The sequence below is a fragment of the Takifugu flavidus genome, chromosome 1 (genome assembly GCF_003711565.1).
Source record: "Takifugu flavidus isolate HTHZ2018 chromosome 1, ASM371156v2, whole genome shotgun sequence".
Taxonomy (NCBI): domain Eukaryota; kingdom Metazoa; phylum Chordata; class Actinopteri; order Tetraodontiformes; family Tetraodontidae; genus Takifugu; species Takifugu flavidus.
Genome location: NC_079520.1, coordinates 6,974,851 through 6,992,955, shown reverse-complemented (window position 1 = coordinate 6,992,955; position 18,105 = coordinate 6,974,851). Strand labels below are relative to the sequence as shown.

Here is an 18,105-nt window from a genome sequence, read left to right as displayed (position 1 = left end):
ACAGGGCGACGTGCAGCCTGGAGTTTCAGGGCTGGAGTTAAAGCTTTTCTGTGAGGGTCTGTCACGCTGTGCGTTTAACTACAGATGTGACTTGAGAGGGAAATATTCCTAAAACGAGACTACATAATGAATTCTTCCAGACAGCCACATCGGGTCACTTAGAAAACTCTGCAGTTATTATTATAATCGATAAATGTGCAATTAAAATGTGCAAAGGGGACAGTGGTAGCAGCTGCACGGGGTAATCTGAATATATCTCAAATGTTTCAGCACTTGGAGCACAGACAGTACAGATTGCAGAATTGGACCAGATAGCACCGGTCTCTTATCAACATGTCCAGAATCGACAATTAACGTGGTGATGTGGCGAGTCTCTGCAGACTCTTCTGTATACTTTTAAAACAAAGCAGCTATCAGTGGGTAAATGAGGCTGTTTTGCCAGCAAGGGCGCTGGCTTTTTTTTTTTTTTTTCTGATTAGGCCCGAGAGCAGATTTGCTCTATAACTAACTGAGGATTATCCTTTGATGGCCTTGAACAGAAAGCCTTTGTTTTAGATTTCAGGACAAGACAAAGGCAGATGATTTCTTTGTTGCACATAATGACAGGCTGGCACTGTCAATCAGCACCATGCGCGTGGACAAACACACCTTCGGCGCCCTCTGACATCCATCCCGATATGTTTGTGCCCAAACGTGGCACAGAATAGCTTCTCTCAGGTGCATTTTCATGTGACACCAAGCACAACTGAAGAGCAGCAGTAATTACCAAGTATCTGTCTGAAAAAAGTAATCTGCATATTAAGTAGGTTTGGGTTTTCTTTCAAATCCACTCAAGGGCAAATGGGTCAGGGGGTATAATTGCTATAACATAGAGAAAGGCAGTGTCATTGTCATTTAGGTCTCAAATCGCAGGTATGAACTAGTGGTGTGAGTCCTGGAGTACAAAAACAAACAAATAAATAAAAATAACTGCCATTCTAACTACTGAATTGAAGGTTATGCAAATGCTGCGTCAAACTTTGTGTGGCCTTGTGCAAGAAACTTTATTAGTGTTTGATGAAAGCAGAATAAGTGCCATTTTGAGTCAGAATACTCATTTAAAATCTTTAGCACAAGTGAAGCAGATACATTTTAATGACTTTCTGACAGATTATTCTGCAGAAAAAAGATCAAGATGAAGTCAAAAAGGATAAAGACCTTCATAGTTTGGTTTTCGGTTGCAAAAAAAATATAAAAGATTCAGATTCAGATTCAGGTCCTTTATTGTCCCACGCGGGGAAATTTACAGTGCAACAGCAAGAGCACGCAGAGAAAAATAAGATAAAATCAAATAGAATAGAATTTGGAATATACAAAGAGGATGTATATTTACAATAATCCAGGTAAATGGATACTCGGCCTCTGTATACCTGTACATAGTACAGAGGGTGGATACAATATACATATCAGAATATATAATATTCAGATTGTGTTAGCGGGCGTTATGTTTATTGTGCAGTCTGACAGCAGCCGGCAGGAAAGGTCTGCGATACCTCTCCTTCACACTTCAAAAGAGGAGAAACGTGCATTAAAGATGCACACTAATAAGAAGATAGGCGATTCGGTTGGTTCTGTGTGTGTTTCTGGACTCTACAGGTGAAGAATCAGATGTTTATATCACTGTCAGTTATATTATCAGCCATTTTGCTGTGTTAGGGACCTCCTAATTCTCATCTAAGCGAGCTGCGCCCAAACCTCCTGCCTGCTCATCGAGCGCCCTCAGAAGAAACCCGAGAGTCAGAGTTTGGCTGCTTCTGCTCTCTCGATGCACTCAGGAGAAATGCTGTATTCCTCATGTTTCTATAGCAACTGTTCACATTTGTGTCTTTAGGCTGCTTAGCAATGCAGATCTACATTAAAAGGAATATCTGGACAGTTTATTTCATATTACAGCAATAGATCAACTCTTGTTGACCAAGAGAATATTATGGCCTTGGAAAGATCCAAACCAGAGCCAAAGAAGCACACTGAATCCAGGAAGAGAGGTCATATGACATATTTGTCAGTTGTATTTTGGTTGCTATTGCACCTTTTCACTTTTTTGTTCCTGTTTCTTTCACATTTTGATGTTTTTCATTGCGTTCTTGTTTCTCCAGGTCTTGATGAGTAACAGAGGTGGTGTGATGGCAACAACAACAGCCAGGAGGCATCAGAGCGGGACGTCTGCGGCACACTGAGCACGCCGGGTGCGAAACTTCGGAGCCCTGACAGGTAAGATTCCTGCCTGATTCATTAAGTGTTTACATCTGTGGGCAAGAATTTCAACACTATTTCCCCCATCTATTCTTAATGTAATGGTTCACTTGAACATATTTGGCATAAGATATCTAAGACCATTGAATGTATGACTATCAGGTTCAATTACCCATTAATTAAACAGAATGTGTATTTGTACCCAGCTGAAACATAAGAGAACCAAACAACTATCTGCTTTACACCCGGGTCAGTTCAACATCCCAACACACGTGCAGCTAAGAAACAGGCACAAATGTCACTTTTACCAGTGGTAAGGGGGGGATTTACAGGACAAAACTGGCCATACGACACCAATATGCTAATGCACGCCTTTAAATCTCACTTCTTTGGGTTTGGCTCGTCCCTGACAGACACTTTAGTCTCCAAAGTCAACGAGGGATTAAATAGTATTTGTGGAGGTAAATAAAGAGAATAAAGGTGAGATGAGGACTCTGGGGGTTGTCAGACTTAACAGGGAGCTTCCCCAACATAAACTCCAGTCTCTCTTCTTCTTCACTCATTTCTCAACCCTAAGTCTTATTAAGCTGATAAATATATCTGGGGACCGATGATCCTGACATTCATAACAGCCGATTGTCAGCTTAGCAAATCCAATCCTTCGGGATCTCAATATCATTGCTAGTTAAGCATAACTGGGGTAAATAGCACCTGGCCTACCGCTGTACGTTAACTCTTCCTCAGGCAAATAGCATTGATTTAGAAGATTTGTGCACAAATGCCAACTCTTTTAATGAAATCTTCTCTGAATAATTCAATAAGATCAGTATTATTTGTCTTGTAAAACAAAGCTCCTGAGCTCCTTGATGTCTTATGCTCCTCTTTCTTTCAGAATGGATTTCTTCAATTTTACTGAGGGGGTGTTTGCAGCAAACGGCAGTGGTAATGACACCCTAGGGACCCCTAAACTCCCACCCAGGAAGATCCTGCTCACAGTAACCCTCTTCGTTGTGGCTGTTCTGACTACGTTCCTCAACTGCCTGGTGATCACCGCCATCGCGGTCACGCGCAAGTTGCACCACCCGGCTAACTACCTCATCTGCTCGTTAGCGGTGACCGACCTGCTGGTCGCCGTGCTGGTTATGCCCTTCAGTATCGTGTACATCCAAAAAGAGACTTGGGTCATGGGTCAGGTGATGTGCACCATCTGGTTGAGCGTGGACGTCACCTGTTGCACCTGCTCCATCCTGCACCTCGCTGCGATTGCCATCGACCGTTACAGGGCCATCACCGACGCAGTGGAGTACTCCCGCAAACGAACGGGCGCCATGGCCGGGCAGATGGTGGCTGTGGTGTGGCTTCTGTCCATCCTCATCTCGCTTCCTCCTCTACTGTGGCGTCACTTCACCGAGGATTCGGAGCAGGAAGACCAGTGCATCATCATCCACCATCACATCGCCTTTACCTTGTACTCCACCTTTGGAGCCTTTTACATCCCACTGCTGCTCATTCTCATCCTCTATTATAAAATCTATCGGGCCGCTCAGACCCTCTACATGCGAAGGGAGGCCAGCCGGGCGAGCCGTCACTCCTGCATGACCAATGGAAGCATGATCCCCTCAACCTACCCAGCCGGAGATGGCGACCTCGACGGCGGACCTCGAAGTCCAGAGCCTCTCAGCCCGGCAGAAAAGTCCTCCGATCCCTCGACGGAGGAACCGCCACGTGAAAGGATGCGTGCACCCAAAAAATCCCTCCAGGGCAAGTCACGGCGGTTTGAGTCACGCAGCGAGTCACGTCGCAGTCAGTTTAACCAGGGACCGCGCATTTCGGGCTCACGCGAACGCAAGGCTGCCTACACACTGGGCTTGATTATCGGGGCCTTCATCATCTGCTGGCTACCGTTTTTTGTCAAGGAAGTAATCGTTAATACGTGCAATTCGTGCTATACGTCAGTGGAGATGGCTGACTTTCTGACGTGGTTGGGCTACATCAACTCGCTCATCAATCCACTTATCTACACCATCTTTAACGAAGACTTCAAAAAAGCTTTCCAAAGACTCGTACGGTGCAGTCATTACCTCTGATGGTCATAATTGTGCAGGCTCACACCATTACTGTATACTAGCATACATACACATGAAAGCAAATTAATATCTTTGTCGAGAAAGCGAAACGACTCAGTGCACCTGAGTGCGAAGAATCTCAAGAGGAAAAGGACTGACACCCATTTCCAGACACTTCAGCAGACGCTCCACAGCTTAAATGACACTAGCTCAGCAGTGAGCTTTTCAGCCAAGTTGCACATTGAACTCCTCGTCCTGCTGTTAATAGAAGAGCCTGAGATTTCCTGGATGTTAATTGGTGTGTCTGAAGGGACAGAGACATGTCGGTTTTTAAAAATTGGACCATCTCTGACCTTTGCGAGGTCTGGGCTCTGTGCATTAGTGATCACTTCCATTTAAAGGTCTGGAAATAGCTGACCACTTCGTTCCCTCTAATGGCTTCCCTCTATTGAGTCCAGGCTTCTGGCTGAACATGTGTAAAATACTAAAGCATTCCCTGTTGTGACTCTTTTAAGAAGAAATTGTTAACATCTCCTGCAGAAATAACCACTTTCCACCCCTGATATTGGTCCATGGAAACCATGCACAGAATGATAATGAATTTATTTTTCACCATCCAAAAAAATGAAAATTTATTGCCTGTATTTATTAAGTAAAAAAACCCCATTACATTTATGATTACCAATAAATGATAACTGGAACCCTGCATAAGAACAGCTGTTTGTTTTCTTTTCAGTCCACCCTTGCAGTTTATTTTCTCTTCTGGAGCCATTAAAAGTCCCCAGTCCTTTACACTCCCACACTCCAGGAGCAGAATTAGGTAATAATGGATGTGAAAACCACTGGTGGAGAAATCCTCATTACATTAATCCTACTCATATCCTAGGAATAGAAGTACTATTTCTTCACTGCCTCCAAAAGGCCACATGTTGTTGGAAACTGTTGATGAGTCAATGTGAGGGTGTATGTATCCCAGAGAGACAATATAAACTTAAATGCATTTCTGACCAGTATTTGTATGCTGTTCCTGTCATTGTCTACCACTGTGTTCATAACAGACCTCTCATTTGTATGACATTGATCTACTCTTCTCTTGTTTTTAACTATTATTTTCACAGTGGGGACCGCAATGATGAGTGTAGTGTATCCCTGTGTGTGCGTGTGTGTGCAGGTGTGTGTGTGTAAAGGTGGGTGGGTGGGTCCGTGTGTGTGTAAAGAATGGAATGAATAAAAGTATATTTTATACGTGTACGTTAATCCTGATACGATGCACTAAAATCTCCGAATTCTTAACGTAAAAATCTGATGTAAATGTGCCCCCTTGTGGTCAACAGAAGGACTTGTTTTTATTTGACCGTGAGGCAGCGTCACCATGAGAACAAAGACATTGATTAACATGAGTCTTGTTCATACAAACCCGCGCAAATAAAGAGATTGGACCAAAATATGCGTGCCTCTTATTTTGTATTAAAGTATTAGCCATATTATAAGGCACTCATATCGACCCGTTTAAAATTATATTACTGGTTTGTTTTATGCATTTTGAGTTCTTTTCTTCTTCTTGATTGTTACTTTGTTAGTTCAAGCACCCCCAAGTTCTACATCTACAGTTTCTCTATTTGCAAATGAACTTGCGGAAGCTTCACAGCGAGTCTTCGTTGCCCATTTTCTGTTACTCTTGTTGTAACTGTACACTGGATGGCATTAAAAATGTGCCTCAGTCAGGACTATCAAATTGTCCAGATGCAAAGCCCAGAATGCGATATGCAAACATTAATTATCTAACATAAAGGAGATCTCCAAATTCAGTTAGCTGTAGATGTTGACCATGTTTATTGCCCATTAAAATTTGGGCTTTTATTGTGATTTTTATCGTGATGGATACAATTGAACAGATGCATAACTGAGTATTAGAGAGCAGAACTGTGCTGAGCAGTGAAAAGGACCCTGAGAAGGAAAATAATTGGAAAATATGAAACTTCCAAATAAGCTATATTTTGATTGAGCCACAATCAAGAGAATGCCGCAACAAGAATACAGTAATTTCAGTCTATGGTTTTAGGAACCCCACAATTTACCTTGCGCTTATAATTGTGATGATTACGATTATTTATTTAATTAACAGACATGGCATGTTGTTAGATTGGAACCACTATTTCAAGTCTTGCCTTTCATAACAAACACCCCTCCTGTTCAACCCTACTGATGTTCTGGACTGTGCAGGAAATATAGATTTCTTTCAACCATTTAATTAGATGTTGACCATATTTTGATAAAGAAGGTGGTGGTGTTTTGACTCCTGTCAGGCATCTTTGGTTGCCACTGCCAAAAAAAGAAAAAAAAAAGCATCCCAGGCAGAAGAAGTTTCCTAATCCATATGCCACTCAAAAAGGCGCTTGTTAAAAATTAACTTCACATGAAAGTGTTTGAAGGGCATTCCCAAACCCACTGAGTTTACAGCTGTCATAAAATCTGTCTCCACACAGCACAAAAACAACTGCATGTGTGGATGAGCGCTCCACAGGGAGCACAAGCACCAGGCATAAATGAGTCTTTTCTTTCTTCCATACAGCTTCAGCTGATTGGCATGAAAACAACTTGCGTTTCTCCTGGGCAGTGATATTTTCTTTACACAATGTATGCAGCGTATTGTGCCGGAGGAACTCATTTCTACTTAAACTGTAAATTTATGCAGTCATACTAATGGAATTCCTTAATTGAAATTCAGTTTTTTAATTATGCTTTAAAAACAGATGGCAGATAATTTTGATGCTAGATGACATTAGTTTGTACTATTTTTTTCTCCCCCTTAAGTTGATCAGTAAAGAAAAAGATGTTCCAATACAACTCTGTCTTTATGAACAATCAAAACATACTTATACAATAGAATATGGATATACAACACAACAATATATTATTGCTTTATTAACTAAGTAAAAGGTGCAGATAGATAGATAGATAGATAGATAGATAGATAGATAGATAGATAGATAGATAGATAGATGTTGATAAGAAAATAAAACTTTATTGATAGCGTTACAAGCAAATGGTTGCCAGATATTTGTTATTTTGTCTCTGGACAGTTTGTATGCGTAAAGGGGGATGTGGACGAGCGAACCTGGCATCCGCGTATGCGCTGGATATGGCAGACAGTATGGCGGACAGCGAGAGTGATTTAGAAACAGACGGGCTTGAATTAGCTCTGGACACCTTGTGTAAAAGGCATTGCAGTGACGGATCGACACCGAGGAGCAAAAGCTATTGCTCTGAATTTTGTGAGGTAAGTTTTAAAATTTTAGACGACCCAAACACTCGGTGCGTGTTTAATGCTAACGCTAGCAATGCGCGTTAACGTTAGCTGTCAGCTTAGCTGTGCATATGAATGCACTTGTGTTGCTAGGACGGTTACATGGCTGATTGTAAATACATTTTAAAACCCAACAGAATATGTAATATACCCCTACCACGGTAACATCATGTATTTCTGATGCTGTCTGACGCAACATTTTAATTCAATTTTGTTTAGCTAACAAGTCAAGTAGACGCTTTTGTGTTGCTGTAACAATACCAATAATTCATTAAACGATCTGTGTATTGGTCAGTTGTTAATTGATATTTCCTATTTACAAACAAGTTGCCGGTTTTCAATTGGTTGCTTAGTATACGCATCTTTAAATAAGATATCACATACTGTTTGGATTAAACAACGCACCTGCAAACTCCATTTATTATTGCCGTTATTTACTCTTACAATGTCTGAATCAATCATACTCAACACACCGTAGGAGCTAATGCATTGGGATGTGACAGTGGGAATAAAAAAGGTTACTGTTATGAATAAATGGTCACATATCTAGATTGGTAATATCACAAGCGTATGTGTGTTTCCCCCCCAACAGTTGGTTGAGGAATACACGAGTCACTGGCAGGTCCCTCTTCCTCAGCTGAAGGTGCTGTGGAGTGCTCTCTGCAGCTTTACCAAAGCCACGGCCGCCTTCCCCAATGACTGCCAGCACGTCCATTATGTCCTCAGCAGCCTTGCCCTGTACGTACTAATCTGTCTGTCTGTCTGTCTATCTATCTATCTATCTATCTATCTATCTCTCTCTCTCTCTCTCCTCTCTCTCTCTCTCCTCTCTCTCTCTCTCTCTCTCTCTCTCTCTCTCTCTCTCTCTCTAAAGTGGGTTACATGCATAACGATCTTTTTAATCAGAAGAGAACACATGAAGATAAAAAAGCAGCCGTTGAGCAGTTTTGATTGTACTGTGTGTGGTGCGCTTTGATAATCTCAACAGCCCGCTCCTCTAAAGTAAACATCACGCGTGAACGCGTGAAGACACTTGGGATTTGCTTGGTCGGGAATGGGGAAAACCAGGTGGTATTTCAGCCTGTGAAAGACTGGGCTGAGCAGTGGAGGGTTCTCAGTTCGAGCCTCAGTGTTCTGGTAGCAGGGAAAGGTGCCAGAACACCTTCAGAGCACTTCCGAGGTACCCATGAGCAAGGTACCTAACCCACAAATGCTCACGTAAGGCCCCATGATGATCTGGTGACTCATCCAGGGGTGGACCGTGCCTTCACCCATATGTGCACCCTCCCTTGACCCCGAAAGGGATGAAGCAGTTAAGAAGACGAGACGAGAGGCCGATTATCATTATGTGTCCTCCACTGAAGTCACCAGCTGTTCTGAACGAATGATCCTTCTTTACCTTGCAGGAGCTTCTTTGAGTTGTTGCTGTTTTTTAGCAAAGAAGAATTTTTGGAAAAGCCTTTAAAAGACATCCTCGATTCATTCCAGGTGAGAACAACTCCTGTTGTGTCGATCAATTCCACACGTCATTGGTTGAAAACATAAACAAGCCCACGTCCAGAGCTGCGTCACGTTAATGGAAGTTTAATGTGTCGAAAAAGACTTCATTGATGGTCAGGAGAGCACAGATTTATTAGCAAAAGCATCTAATATGACTTGCATGCTAATTGCATACTGGACGTGAGGGGCTGTTGCTAGCACGGACAAACACAAAAGCATCTGGTACCTCTGCCTAATCATGTACCAGAAGAACCTTGGAAACATAAAAGATCTTAGATGCAGACAGGAAAAGGCAGAAGTATTGCTGATGGACAGGCAACTATTTGGTGATTAAACTAGTCTCATTTGGAATATCACAACCAGAATGTATGATTTTGTTCCAGATTGATTATTTTGAATGTTTGCAGACAGCAGTAGTGACCAAACACGCTACACAAATAATAAATAATAAATAGAAAGAACGACTGCTTATCTGAACTTAAAATGTCAGCCTGGAACTATAATTCAATATGAGCTGAAGAGTCTGTAAATCAAGCGTTTTCTGCAGGAGTGCCACTCTCAGCTCCGTCGGCACAGGAACATCTACCTTCATCACGTGAAGCAGATCATTAAAGCAGGTGGCCCCTGGGAGAACCCGGTGCTTCAGAGGATCCTCAAGGAGGAGAACTTGCCAGCAAAAGAGGGTAGGTCAGTGACCAGAGAGAGCATGTTCTCCCCTCTGAGGCAGCATCAGTGGGTAGTTTGCTGTGTAACCTTTTGGCTTAAATATAGATGAAATACTTCTTTTGAGTGTTCTAGTGGAACCACAAAAGCTCTTTGTAATGACAAAATCAAATGCAGATGGGTGAGATTTTGCTTCCTTGCAAAATGTTAAATCTAACACCCACTTTAGAAATATGTATGTTAGATTTAGTGTGACATTTGCAGCTAATAAAGAAAGGCCCTTTGGGTTTTGGATCCGCATTTGTAACAGAACTGCGCAGCTGCCTCAGTTGTCTGCTTGCTGAATCTTACTGACAGCAGCACAAGTGTTCCTGAATTGTGTGTTTGATCCTGAACGCATCACTCCATCCTGTCCAGTTGAGGACTACTTGAGCTCAGAGTTGCTGGTTTTCTTTGAGCTACGAGTGCGCTACCTGCAAGCCTGCGAACGCATACAAGAGGCCAAGGCTCTGTCTAAAAGCTGCTTGGAGAATTGCGAAGCAGGGAAGCATCTGTATTTCCGCCAAGCCTACCTGACCTGTCTGTACAAAGGCTCACTGCATGAGCATCTTCACAAAGAGGTAAAGTGGCAAAGATTGATTTGAAAATCATTAAAGAGGGACAATGGGAAGCAAGTGGAGACTGCATTCTGCTGAAGTGAACCAGCTTAATTAGAGCCTGAATAAACTGCACGTTGTCTCGCCGTTCACTGTCTTCATTAGATAGCAGAGATAGATGGCCGCGACGCAGTGGAGATTATCTGCAACACAGAGAGTGTCGAAAAAGATGAGCTGCTGCTTTCAATGTGCAAAACTTTCCTCAAGCATCAGCTGCACAATGGAGATATGTACTATATCTGGTAAGAAATCACCAAAGTTCCTGTGGGACATTACTTTCACTATTATTATTTTTTCGATGAGTCTCAATATCTGCACCCATCACCTGAGATTCAGGCACGTCTGCTGTTTCCTGAGCGAAGGCATTAATGCAGCAGCGTAGCAGCAAGTGATAGAGATGTTTTTGTCCTGGTCGGCCTCCTGCAGGGACCTGGTGTTTATCTGGAGCAGGTTACATCTCAGGGCTCATCCTAGCAGACAAGGCTTCTTGGCTGAGTGCTTGGATTTAGCTTCGTCTGCGACTAATGTCAGAGCCATCTTCCCCTTCATCAAGCTGGTCACCACAGAGGTAACGACTACATTTTAGTTTGTAAACTGATGAAACTAGAAATGCTTCGGAGAGGATCATTTCCTTTCATTTCCCGTCCTGGTGGATTTCAGTCGGTTGAACGTCCTATTGATTGGATTAATTGCTTATCACCCTTGACTTTTAAAGGTGGGGTTTGCAATTTAAAAAAAAAAAAAATATATATATCAGATTTTGTTTTTTGTTTTTTAAAACAGTCACGATGACAGTGGTACATAAGTAAAGTGATGTGCGCAGTAAATCAGCCCCCTCTGGCCCAGGTTTATGCCTCTAATTAAACCACGAGAATGTGTGACTGATGAAGTGTTAATCATTTCTCGTGCACTCAGCGAGCGCACACACACACACACAGTGGGCGCCCGTGGCCTCACGTTGACCTGTTAACTTGGGCTCAGGAGCTGAATCATGATGGAATATAGCATAGAATATAATAATAAAAGCCCATCCCTCAGTTGTTAAATAAGCAGCTACTGATCAATCAAATGTAACCTGCGTTCTGATAACTTTCAAGCTATACTGCCTTGAGGTAGCTCGCTAGTCATATTCATTATGATAATATCTGTTTTTTAATTATCGCAGTTGCGCTATAGAATGCACCCATCATGAAAAGTGCCCTCTGGAGACAGGGGAGCTGCTTTTCTCATGGTCTCAATAATTAAACAATATATGGTTATTAAAGTTACATATAGTGAATATCAGATCATTGTTGATATCTTTTAATTGTGTCTATCTTTGCTTTGGATAGCTGGGCGGTGAAGGCGTCCATGTCTGTCTGGAGCTCTGTACCCGAGCTCTGCAGCTGTGCGACATGCAGGCTGATGTTGTGACTCCATCCTTGGTGTGCAAGACCATCGCTTTCCTGTTGCCTCATGACCTCGAGATCTGCCGCGCCTGTGCGCTGCTGGTCTTCTGCCAGGAACGCAGCCTGGAAGCTTACAGAACCGTCTGCCTGCTCTACATGCTTCCTGACCAGGAACCACACCCTAACAACAGCCCTGTCCGGACAAATGTTCGGTTCCACATTCTGCAGGTAGGAGGGCGAAAGTCGGGGCTTTAATCGATGTCGTAGCGCCATATTTTGCATAACAAAGTTCAACACCTTTGTTTTCCAGATGTTGAAAGAACGCCTGTGTTTCGACCCCGAGTTCTGGAACCTCCTGACTCTCAGAGCTCACTGCATGGAGCTGATGAGTGACAAAGTCCTGAAGGCTGCTGTTCTCAGTGAAATGGAGGAGGAAGAGGAGAATAAATGTAGCAAAGAGCTTTTATTAAACAACTGCCTCTATGACTGCACTAAAGCTCTTGATTCTTGCCAGACCATTGAAGCAGTGGAGAAGCAAGAACGCCCGATAAAACAGCGTAATAATGCGGCGGTTGAAAATCGCGTTGACGCATCCAGCGATGCACCTCTGAAGAGGAGAAAATGGAGGAGAAGATTACGACGGAGGCGACAGTCAAAATCTGACGACGAGGGAGACCTTTGTAAAGATCCAGAGTTTAGATATAATCTCAAATCTCCTGGAAGTAAACTCACTGGCTATTCACTGAGACACAATCACACCTGCACAGACAATTCCGCTTCCCTAAAACTGCCTCTGAACAGAAAGAGAGAATACTTGTCGCGATGTGTGAAGAGCCAAATCTTGAAAAGGAAAGGCAGGAAGAAAAGATGGCTGCAGGGTCTTCCAAGACTGGAGCTGATACCAACGGTACCAGAGAAGAAGATCAGAGGTAGAGGGAGAAAGCGGCTGTGGAGGTCTTTACAGAAACTAGAGCTCTGCTACCCTGATAATGAAATATTCAGCACAGAGTTCAGTTTGGAGAAGATCACTGACACAGATGGACATTTGATGGATATGCCTGTCCTGAAAAATGAACTTCAGCAGCAGGGTGAGGCGTTCAACCACCAGCTTCAGCAAGAAGATAATCCTGAGAAAGACAGCGGCTTTGAGGAAAATAATGACATGGACTTCGGCTGCAGCATTCTTCCACAGAGTCGAGAGACGTCTCAAACGCAGCTCAATTCCCGGGAAAATCCTCCAAACGGGCCCCAAGCGACTCCAGCAGTTGAAGCCGATGCCTCATTTGACAGTGAATCTTTTGACATGTCCAGTTTTCCAGTGGAGCAGGTGCACAGCTACTGTATTAGGTTAAATCGCCCTGACGGGGAAGACGCACAGCCTCCTGAGTTCTCTGCATCAGAAGAACTCAACGATGACACCGAACCGGAAGCTCAGACCACAGAGGAAACAGAAATGTCCGACACCGAGGTCAGTCAGTAACGATAATGACATCATATCCTGTTTGTAATCTTGGAAAGGTGACAAATGTTTTAAAGGTGCCGATTTTAATGATCTTTTCCTCTCCAGGGAATGTCCACACAGACATGGAGGGACAAAGCCCTCCGTACTCAGAAATATGCTCACGTGAGGCACCACTGCAAATCGTGCCACAAAGACTACAAAGGCTTGAATGTAATGAGGCACGCTCTCTCACACCTGAGGGGTGGCAAAATCCGATGCATACTCTGTGGGAAACGATTACATCAGTTTTCCTCTGCCAAAAAACATATTCTTGAGCACATTGATCAGATGGACAAAGATAAACCATCGGACAAGGAGACCGCCTCGGTGGATACCAAAGCCACTAATGGAAAATCGGATAAAGGGGCAAATCCGAATCAGCCCCGGGACGAAAACGAGACCCCCGTTTCCAACCAGAAAACCAACCAAATAACTAAGAGCAAAAAGAAAGTGCCGACCCTCAAAAGAGAAAATCGAATCATCAGGAACCTGCGCACTCTCATCAAAAAGACATCTGTGCTTCACAGCAAGGGCAAGAACCCGAACGCAAATACGTTCAAGCAGGCCGACTTCCAGGACGACCAAGTGGTCATTAAAGATGGAATGGTGATTATAAAAGATCCCCATCTGCAGGAAACGGATGGGAAAGAGACGCCAGACGGAGAGGCTGCCGACGGCGCGGACAGCATTTACCACCTGTGTCCCTCGGAATCCTGCGACAAAGTTTTCTTAAAGATCAACAGCACGCTCACCAAGCACGCGATCAAATATCACATCAGTGAAGAGAAGGTGCTGGAGAAGACCTTTATGTGGTGCAAGCACAAGTGCATTCTGTGCTCCAGGTAAGACCTGAGTGATGTCGTGGTTTCAATGTGAGCGTTTCAGCTTTAACGCACAATTATGATTAATGAGATGGTTCGTAAATAACACTATTTAATGTTGTCTTTGAAACTTTTACATTTATTGTTTTCTTCTAATAGAAATATACAGTTTCTGGAGCACTATAAGGACCACATGAAGCTCCACTACGCTCCTCTTCAACATTTCTGCTACCACTTGGAGTGTAACATGCGCTTCTTAACACAGCAGGAGCTAAAAGACCACGTCAGTAGCCACCAACCCTTCAGGCCTCAGTGTCGCTTCACAGACTGCGAGACGCTCTTTCCCAATCTTCAGTGTCTTCACGACCACGAATGGAGACACTACGTCCCGGCGCCTCAGAGGGAGGAGCTGCAGGTGAGACAGAAGGTGCAAAGCGCTGAAGCTCCGTGGAAACAGAGGGTGAAGGTGGAGGAGATCTGGCTGCAGAATAAAAAAGAACAGCGGGACCCGTCTTGTGATCAAGCCGCCCTCCAACAGGCCAGAGCTGTGGAGGGTAAAAACCGGCCCACGTTGGATAATCACTCGGCCAAAACCGAGGTCAGTGATGGAGGCAAAGCTGCTGTTAATGGGTGTGAGGACAGGGTGGCAAACCCAGAGTCCACCGTAGCGTTCTCCTCCTCCCAGGCGGGTGATGGCGCTGGTGCTGGTGCTGGTGACGGCGCTGGAGAGTCATCGAGCAAAAGCCGTCGAAACAAGCCACCGCTCGTCGTGGACCCTTTGAATGTCAGAGTAGTTGAGGACATGTCCACTTTGTCCGAGGGAATCCAGAAGTCCCTCGGAGAGCCCCACATCACTGAGCATAAATCTTTCCACCCCAAAGATCCCTCCTATGCAACTTTTGTAAAAGCCCCCTTCGTCCGGCCCCCACCCTCGACCTACCTGGACGAGTCCGTCCTCTCCATGCGCAAGAGGAGGACCACTGAGGAGCCCCCTCCCAGGATAAATATGTACTGGAGCTACAAGAGAAAAGAGACCTTGGAAGCGAAGGACGAGCAGAAGAAGAGCGAAGCACGAGAACAAAAGATGAGGACGCGCTGCAACAAATGTCTGTCTTCATTCAGCAGCGTCGAGGAGCTTCAGAAACACCAGGCCCTCAACACGTGCTCGGCACTGTTCGGCTTCGACTCTGACGACGAAAGTAAGTACTGTTAGGTTCAAACTGTTCATATAGCGATGCTGTACCCGCTAACTATCACTCCTGTGCAGAACCCTGACCTGCTTTAACTGATGTTCTATCACCTCGGGAGAGCAGGGGACAGCCTGTCCATCCTGTGACACTCCATCCCCCATTTTCTTATATGTTCCTTCTGTATATATCATGCTTGGTTTTATCATGTGACGCTTACTGTAATCTTACATGTTCGTGTGCTAATAAACCTTGTCAAGGCTCACATTTTGGAGCTCACACTGCGGACGTGTTGTTGCCCTTGCGGCAAGTAAGACTGAAGCTTCCGTCTCATTCCTCTGAAGGCAACAGCACGGGGAGAAAACTAATCCTTTTCTCCATAACAGTACGATGAGTCAGCAGTTTAGGTGGCAGCCAACGTTTAGTCTATGATTTTACATCTCATGTTCTTTATTTTAAGGTTAACTACGGTGAACTCGAGTGGTCTCCGGCTCAAGACAAGGATTCAAGACCACGAACACTGGAACCTCAGACTTTGTGTGCTCTACTTTTTTCATTATGACAATTTAGTTTGTCGAATTGGCTTCAAAGCAATATATTAAGTCATGTTTCTTCACTTCACTGTTCGCATAATGGACATTCTCTAGAATCTTCTGCTCTTTTTAAGAGCTGTTCCCCTTCAAAGTGATGCCAAAGATGAGTCTTAATAGCTGATGCTACTGATGGCGCATATGAGCAATGTTCACAGCAGTGTTAGAATCTGTCTACCAACTGGATCATTATCTCAGTGTTCATTCGACTACGCTATATTGCCAAAAGTATTTGACCACCCATCCAAATGATCAGAATCAGGTGTCACTTGGCCCGGCCACAGGTGTATGAAACCGAGCACTTAGGCATGGAGACTGTTTCTACAAACATTTGTGAAAGAATGGGCCAGTCGTGAAATTTCCTTACTCCTAAATATTCCAAAATCAACTGTCGGCTTTATTATAAGAAAATGGAAGAGTTTGGGAACAACAGCAACTCAGCCACGAAGTGGTGGGCCACGTAAACTTTTATTATGGCGTGGGGTTGGCCCCTTAGTTCCAGTGAAAGGAACTTGGAATGCTCCAGGATACCAAAACATTTTGGACAATTCCATGCTCCCAACCTTGTGGGAACAGTTTGGAACGGGCCTCTTCCTCTTCCAACATGACTGCACCAGTGCACCAAGCAAGGTCCACATGGATGACAGTCTGGTGTGGATGAACTTCACTGGCCTGCACAGAGTCCTGACCTGAACCCGATAGAACCCCTTTGGGATGAATTAGAGCGGAGACTGAGAGCCAGGCCTTCTCCACCAACATCGGTGTGTGACCTCACCAATGCGCTTTTGGAAGAATGGTCGAAAATTCCTATAAACGCACTCCGCAACCTTGTGGACAGCCTTCCCAGAAGAGTTGAAGCTGTAATAGCTGCAAAAGGTGGGCCGACATCATAGTGAACCCTATGGGTTAGGAATGGGATGGCACTTAAGTTCACATGTGAGTCAAGGCAGGTGGCCAAATACTTTTGGAAATATAGTGTATCATTGTCTTCCGAATGAAGCAGGCATGTCCAGGTTCCATTCGTCAGAGCTGAAGTGCACGTCGGCGTTCAGCAGGATTACACCTGCCTTTGTTCACCCGTCAAGGCGTGAATCTGTCAGCACGGCCACGATCCAGGTGTTACAGATTATTCTGTACAATATAGAATTCACTTACTGGTGCCAATATTAGATCAATGTTGGATTTATAACGTAAACCCTCATTTACACCGGATGCGTTTATGTTCTGGAGCGGCTGCGTTGCGTGTCCGCTCCGTCCTCCGCCGTCAGTATTACACCCCAGCTGCGTCCTCAGCTGGTGTCGGGCAGAAAGCTGAAAATGAGACCTCGTGGCAGTAAAATAATTCCCATACCATTGTGCAATATTACCAGTTTGTAGTGTAAAAAATGAGCCACAAAGAAAGACATTATTTTCCCATCCAGAGGAGCTGAAGGATATGCCTCTACTGTGGATAATTCCATTATTTCTATACAAACCAAATTTATTTGTAAAGCACATTCAAATTAAACACAGTTCCCCAAAGTGCTGCACAGAACCAAAACACAAGTGGAAACAACACAAAGTTAAAATCAATAAAATAAAAAGACTAAGAATAGCAAAAAACAAATTCGATGTCTTATGTGGTGGCAAAGGTCAAGGCGAAGAAATGGGTTGTAAGAAAAGATTTACATTCAGATCAGTAGGAGGCCTTCTCGATGAGATGTGGCAGAAGGTTCCAGAATTCCGGAGCTGATGTTGGGACCCTGGGGGCAGCTGCTCAGCTGATCAGAGAGCGCGGCTGGGTGGGTGCACAGGGGCGGGGATGGGCAGCCAGTGCAGTGAGGCTAATATTGGGGGAATGTCCTGGTCTTTAAAAGCACAGCACCATGTGGAGGGGGTTGATGGAGTCCCTGCTAACCCCCGCCTACGGTGCATTACAGTAATCCAAGGTAGTTTTCTTTGTCAACTGGGCTGTATTTCTACAGTCATCCAGCTGAGCGGTGATTAAGGTGCGAGTTACGGTTTCATTCCTGCCGTGGAAGAATTGGCTGATCGTGATTTGGCAGCCCTGATCTGAGGATCTATTTTAGTCCCTCGGTTTGTTTGGCCTACTGGGCCAAACCCCAGTGGTGCCACCAGAATCCATCACTTCCATCTTTCTTTCATTAAAATGAAACAACCTTGAAGGCAGTCCGGCCTTTTATGTTGTCAAGAA

At 44.2% G+C, this 18,105-nt stretch overlaps 2 protein-coding genes across 5 annotated transcripts in view; both read left to right on the top strand.

The window, feature by feature from the left end:
* The window catches only part of htr1fa (5-hydroxytryptamine (serotonin) receptor 1Fa), a 33,067-nt gene extending 27,324 nt beyond the window's left edge, over positions 1 to 5,743 (top strand). For all 3 annotated transcript variants that reach the window (XM_057045590.1, XM_057045575.1, XM_057045582.1), the window contains exons 2-3: positions 2,136 to 2,250; positions 3,125 to 5,743. In XM_057045590.1, coding sequence (XP_056901570.1) covers positions 3,126 to 4,319 — 1,194 coding nt within the window. In that variant the 5' untranslated portion in view covers positions 2,136 to 2,250; position 3,125 and the 3' untranslated portion in view covers positions 4,320 to 5,743. The remainder of the gene's footprint in view (positions 1 to 2,135; positions 2,251 to 3,124) is intronic.
* Positions 5,744 to 7,418: 1,675 nt separating this feature from the next.
* Positions 7,419 to 17,494, top strand: LOC130524711 (zinc finger protein 654-like). 2 transcript variants are annotated; one of them, XM_057031099.1, is made up of 12 exons: positions 7,419 to 7,578; positions 8,198 to 8,343; positions 9,012 to 9,093; positions 9,653 to 9,788; positions 10,186 to 10,388; positions 10,530 to 10,666; positions 10,851 to 10,992; positions 11,756 to 12,040; positions 12,123 to 13,280; positions 13,380 to 14,155; positions 14,294 to 15,333; positions 15,782 to 17,494. In XM_057031099.1, exons 1-12 carry the CDS (start codon positions 7,441 to 7,443, stop codon positions 15,784 to 15,786), a joined length of 4,248 nt encoding a protein of 1,415 aa, XP_056887079.1. In that variant the 5' UTR covers positions 7,419 to 7,440; the 3' UTR covers positions 15,787 to 17,494. The 2 variants fall into 2 exon arrangements, with proteins under 2 accessions (XP_056887079.1, XP_056887087.1); XM_057031107.1 differs by lacking the exons at positions 7,419 to 7,578; positions 8,198 to 8,343; positions 9,012 to 9,093 and having other exon boundaries at positions 9,655 to 9,792.
* Positions 17,495 to 18,105: the final 611 nt, after the last annotated feature.

Excerpts from the sequence above, each read along its gene's own strand:
- LOC130524711 (XM_057031099.1), top strand. The coding sequence starts at position 7,441 with ATGGCAGACAGTATGGCGGACAGCGAGAGTGATTTAGAAACAGACGGG. Across the intron at positions 12,041-12,122 it reads TTCGGTTCCACATTCTGCAG|ATGTTGAAAGAACGCCTGTG; the intron begins GTAGGAGGGCGA and ends TTTGTTTTCCAG. Across the intron at positions 14,156-14,293 it reads AAGTGCATTCTGTGCTCCAG|AAATATACAGTTTCTGGAGC; the intron begins GTAAGACCTGAG and ends TTCTTCTAATAG.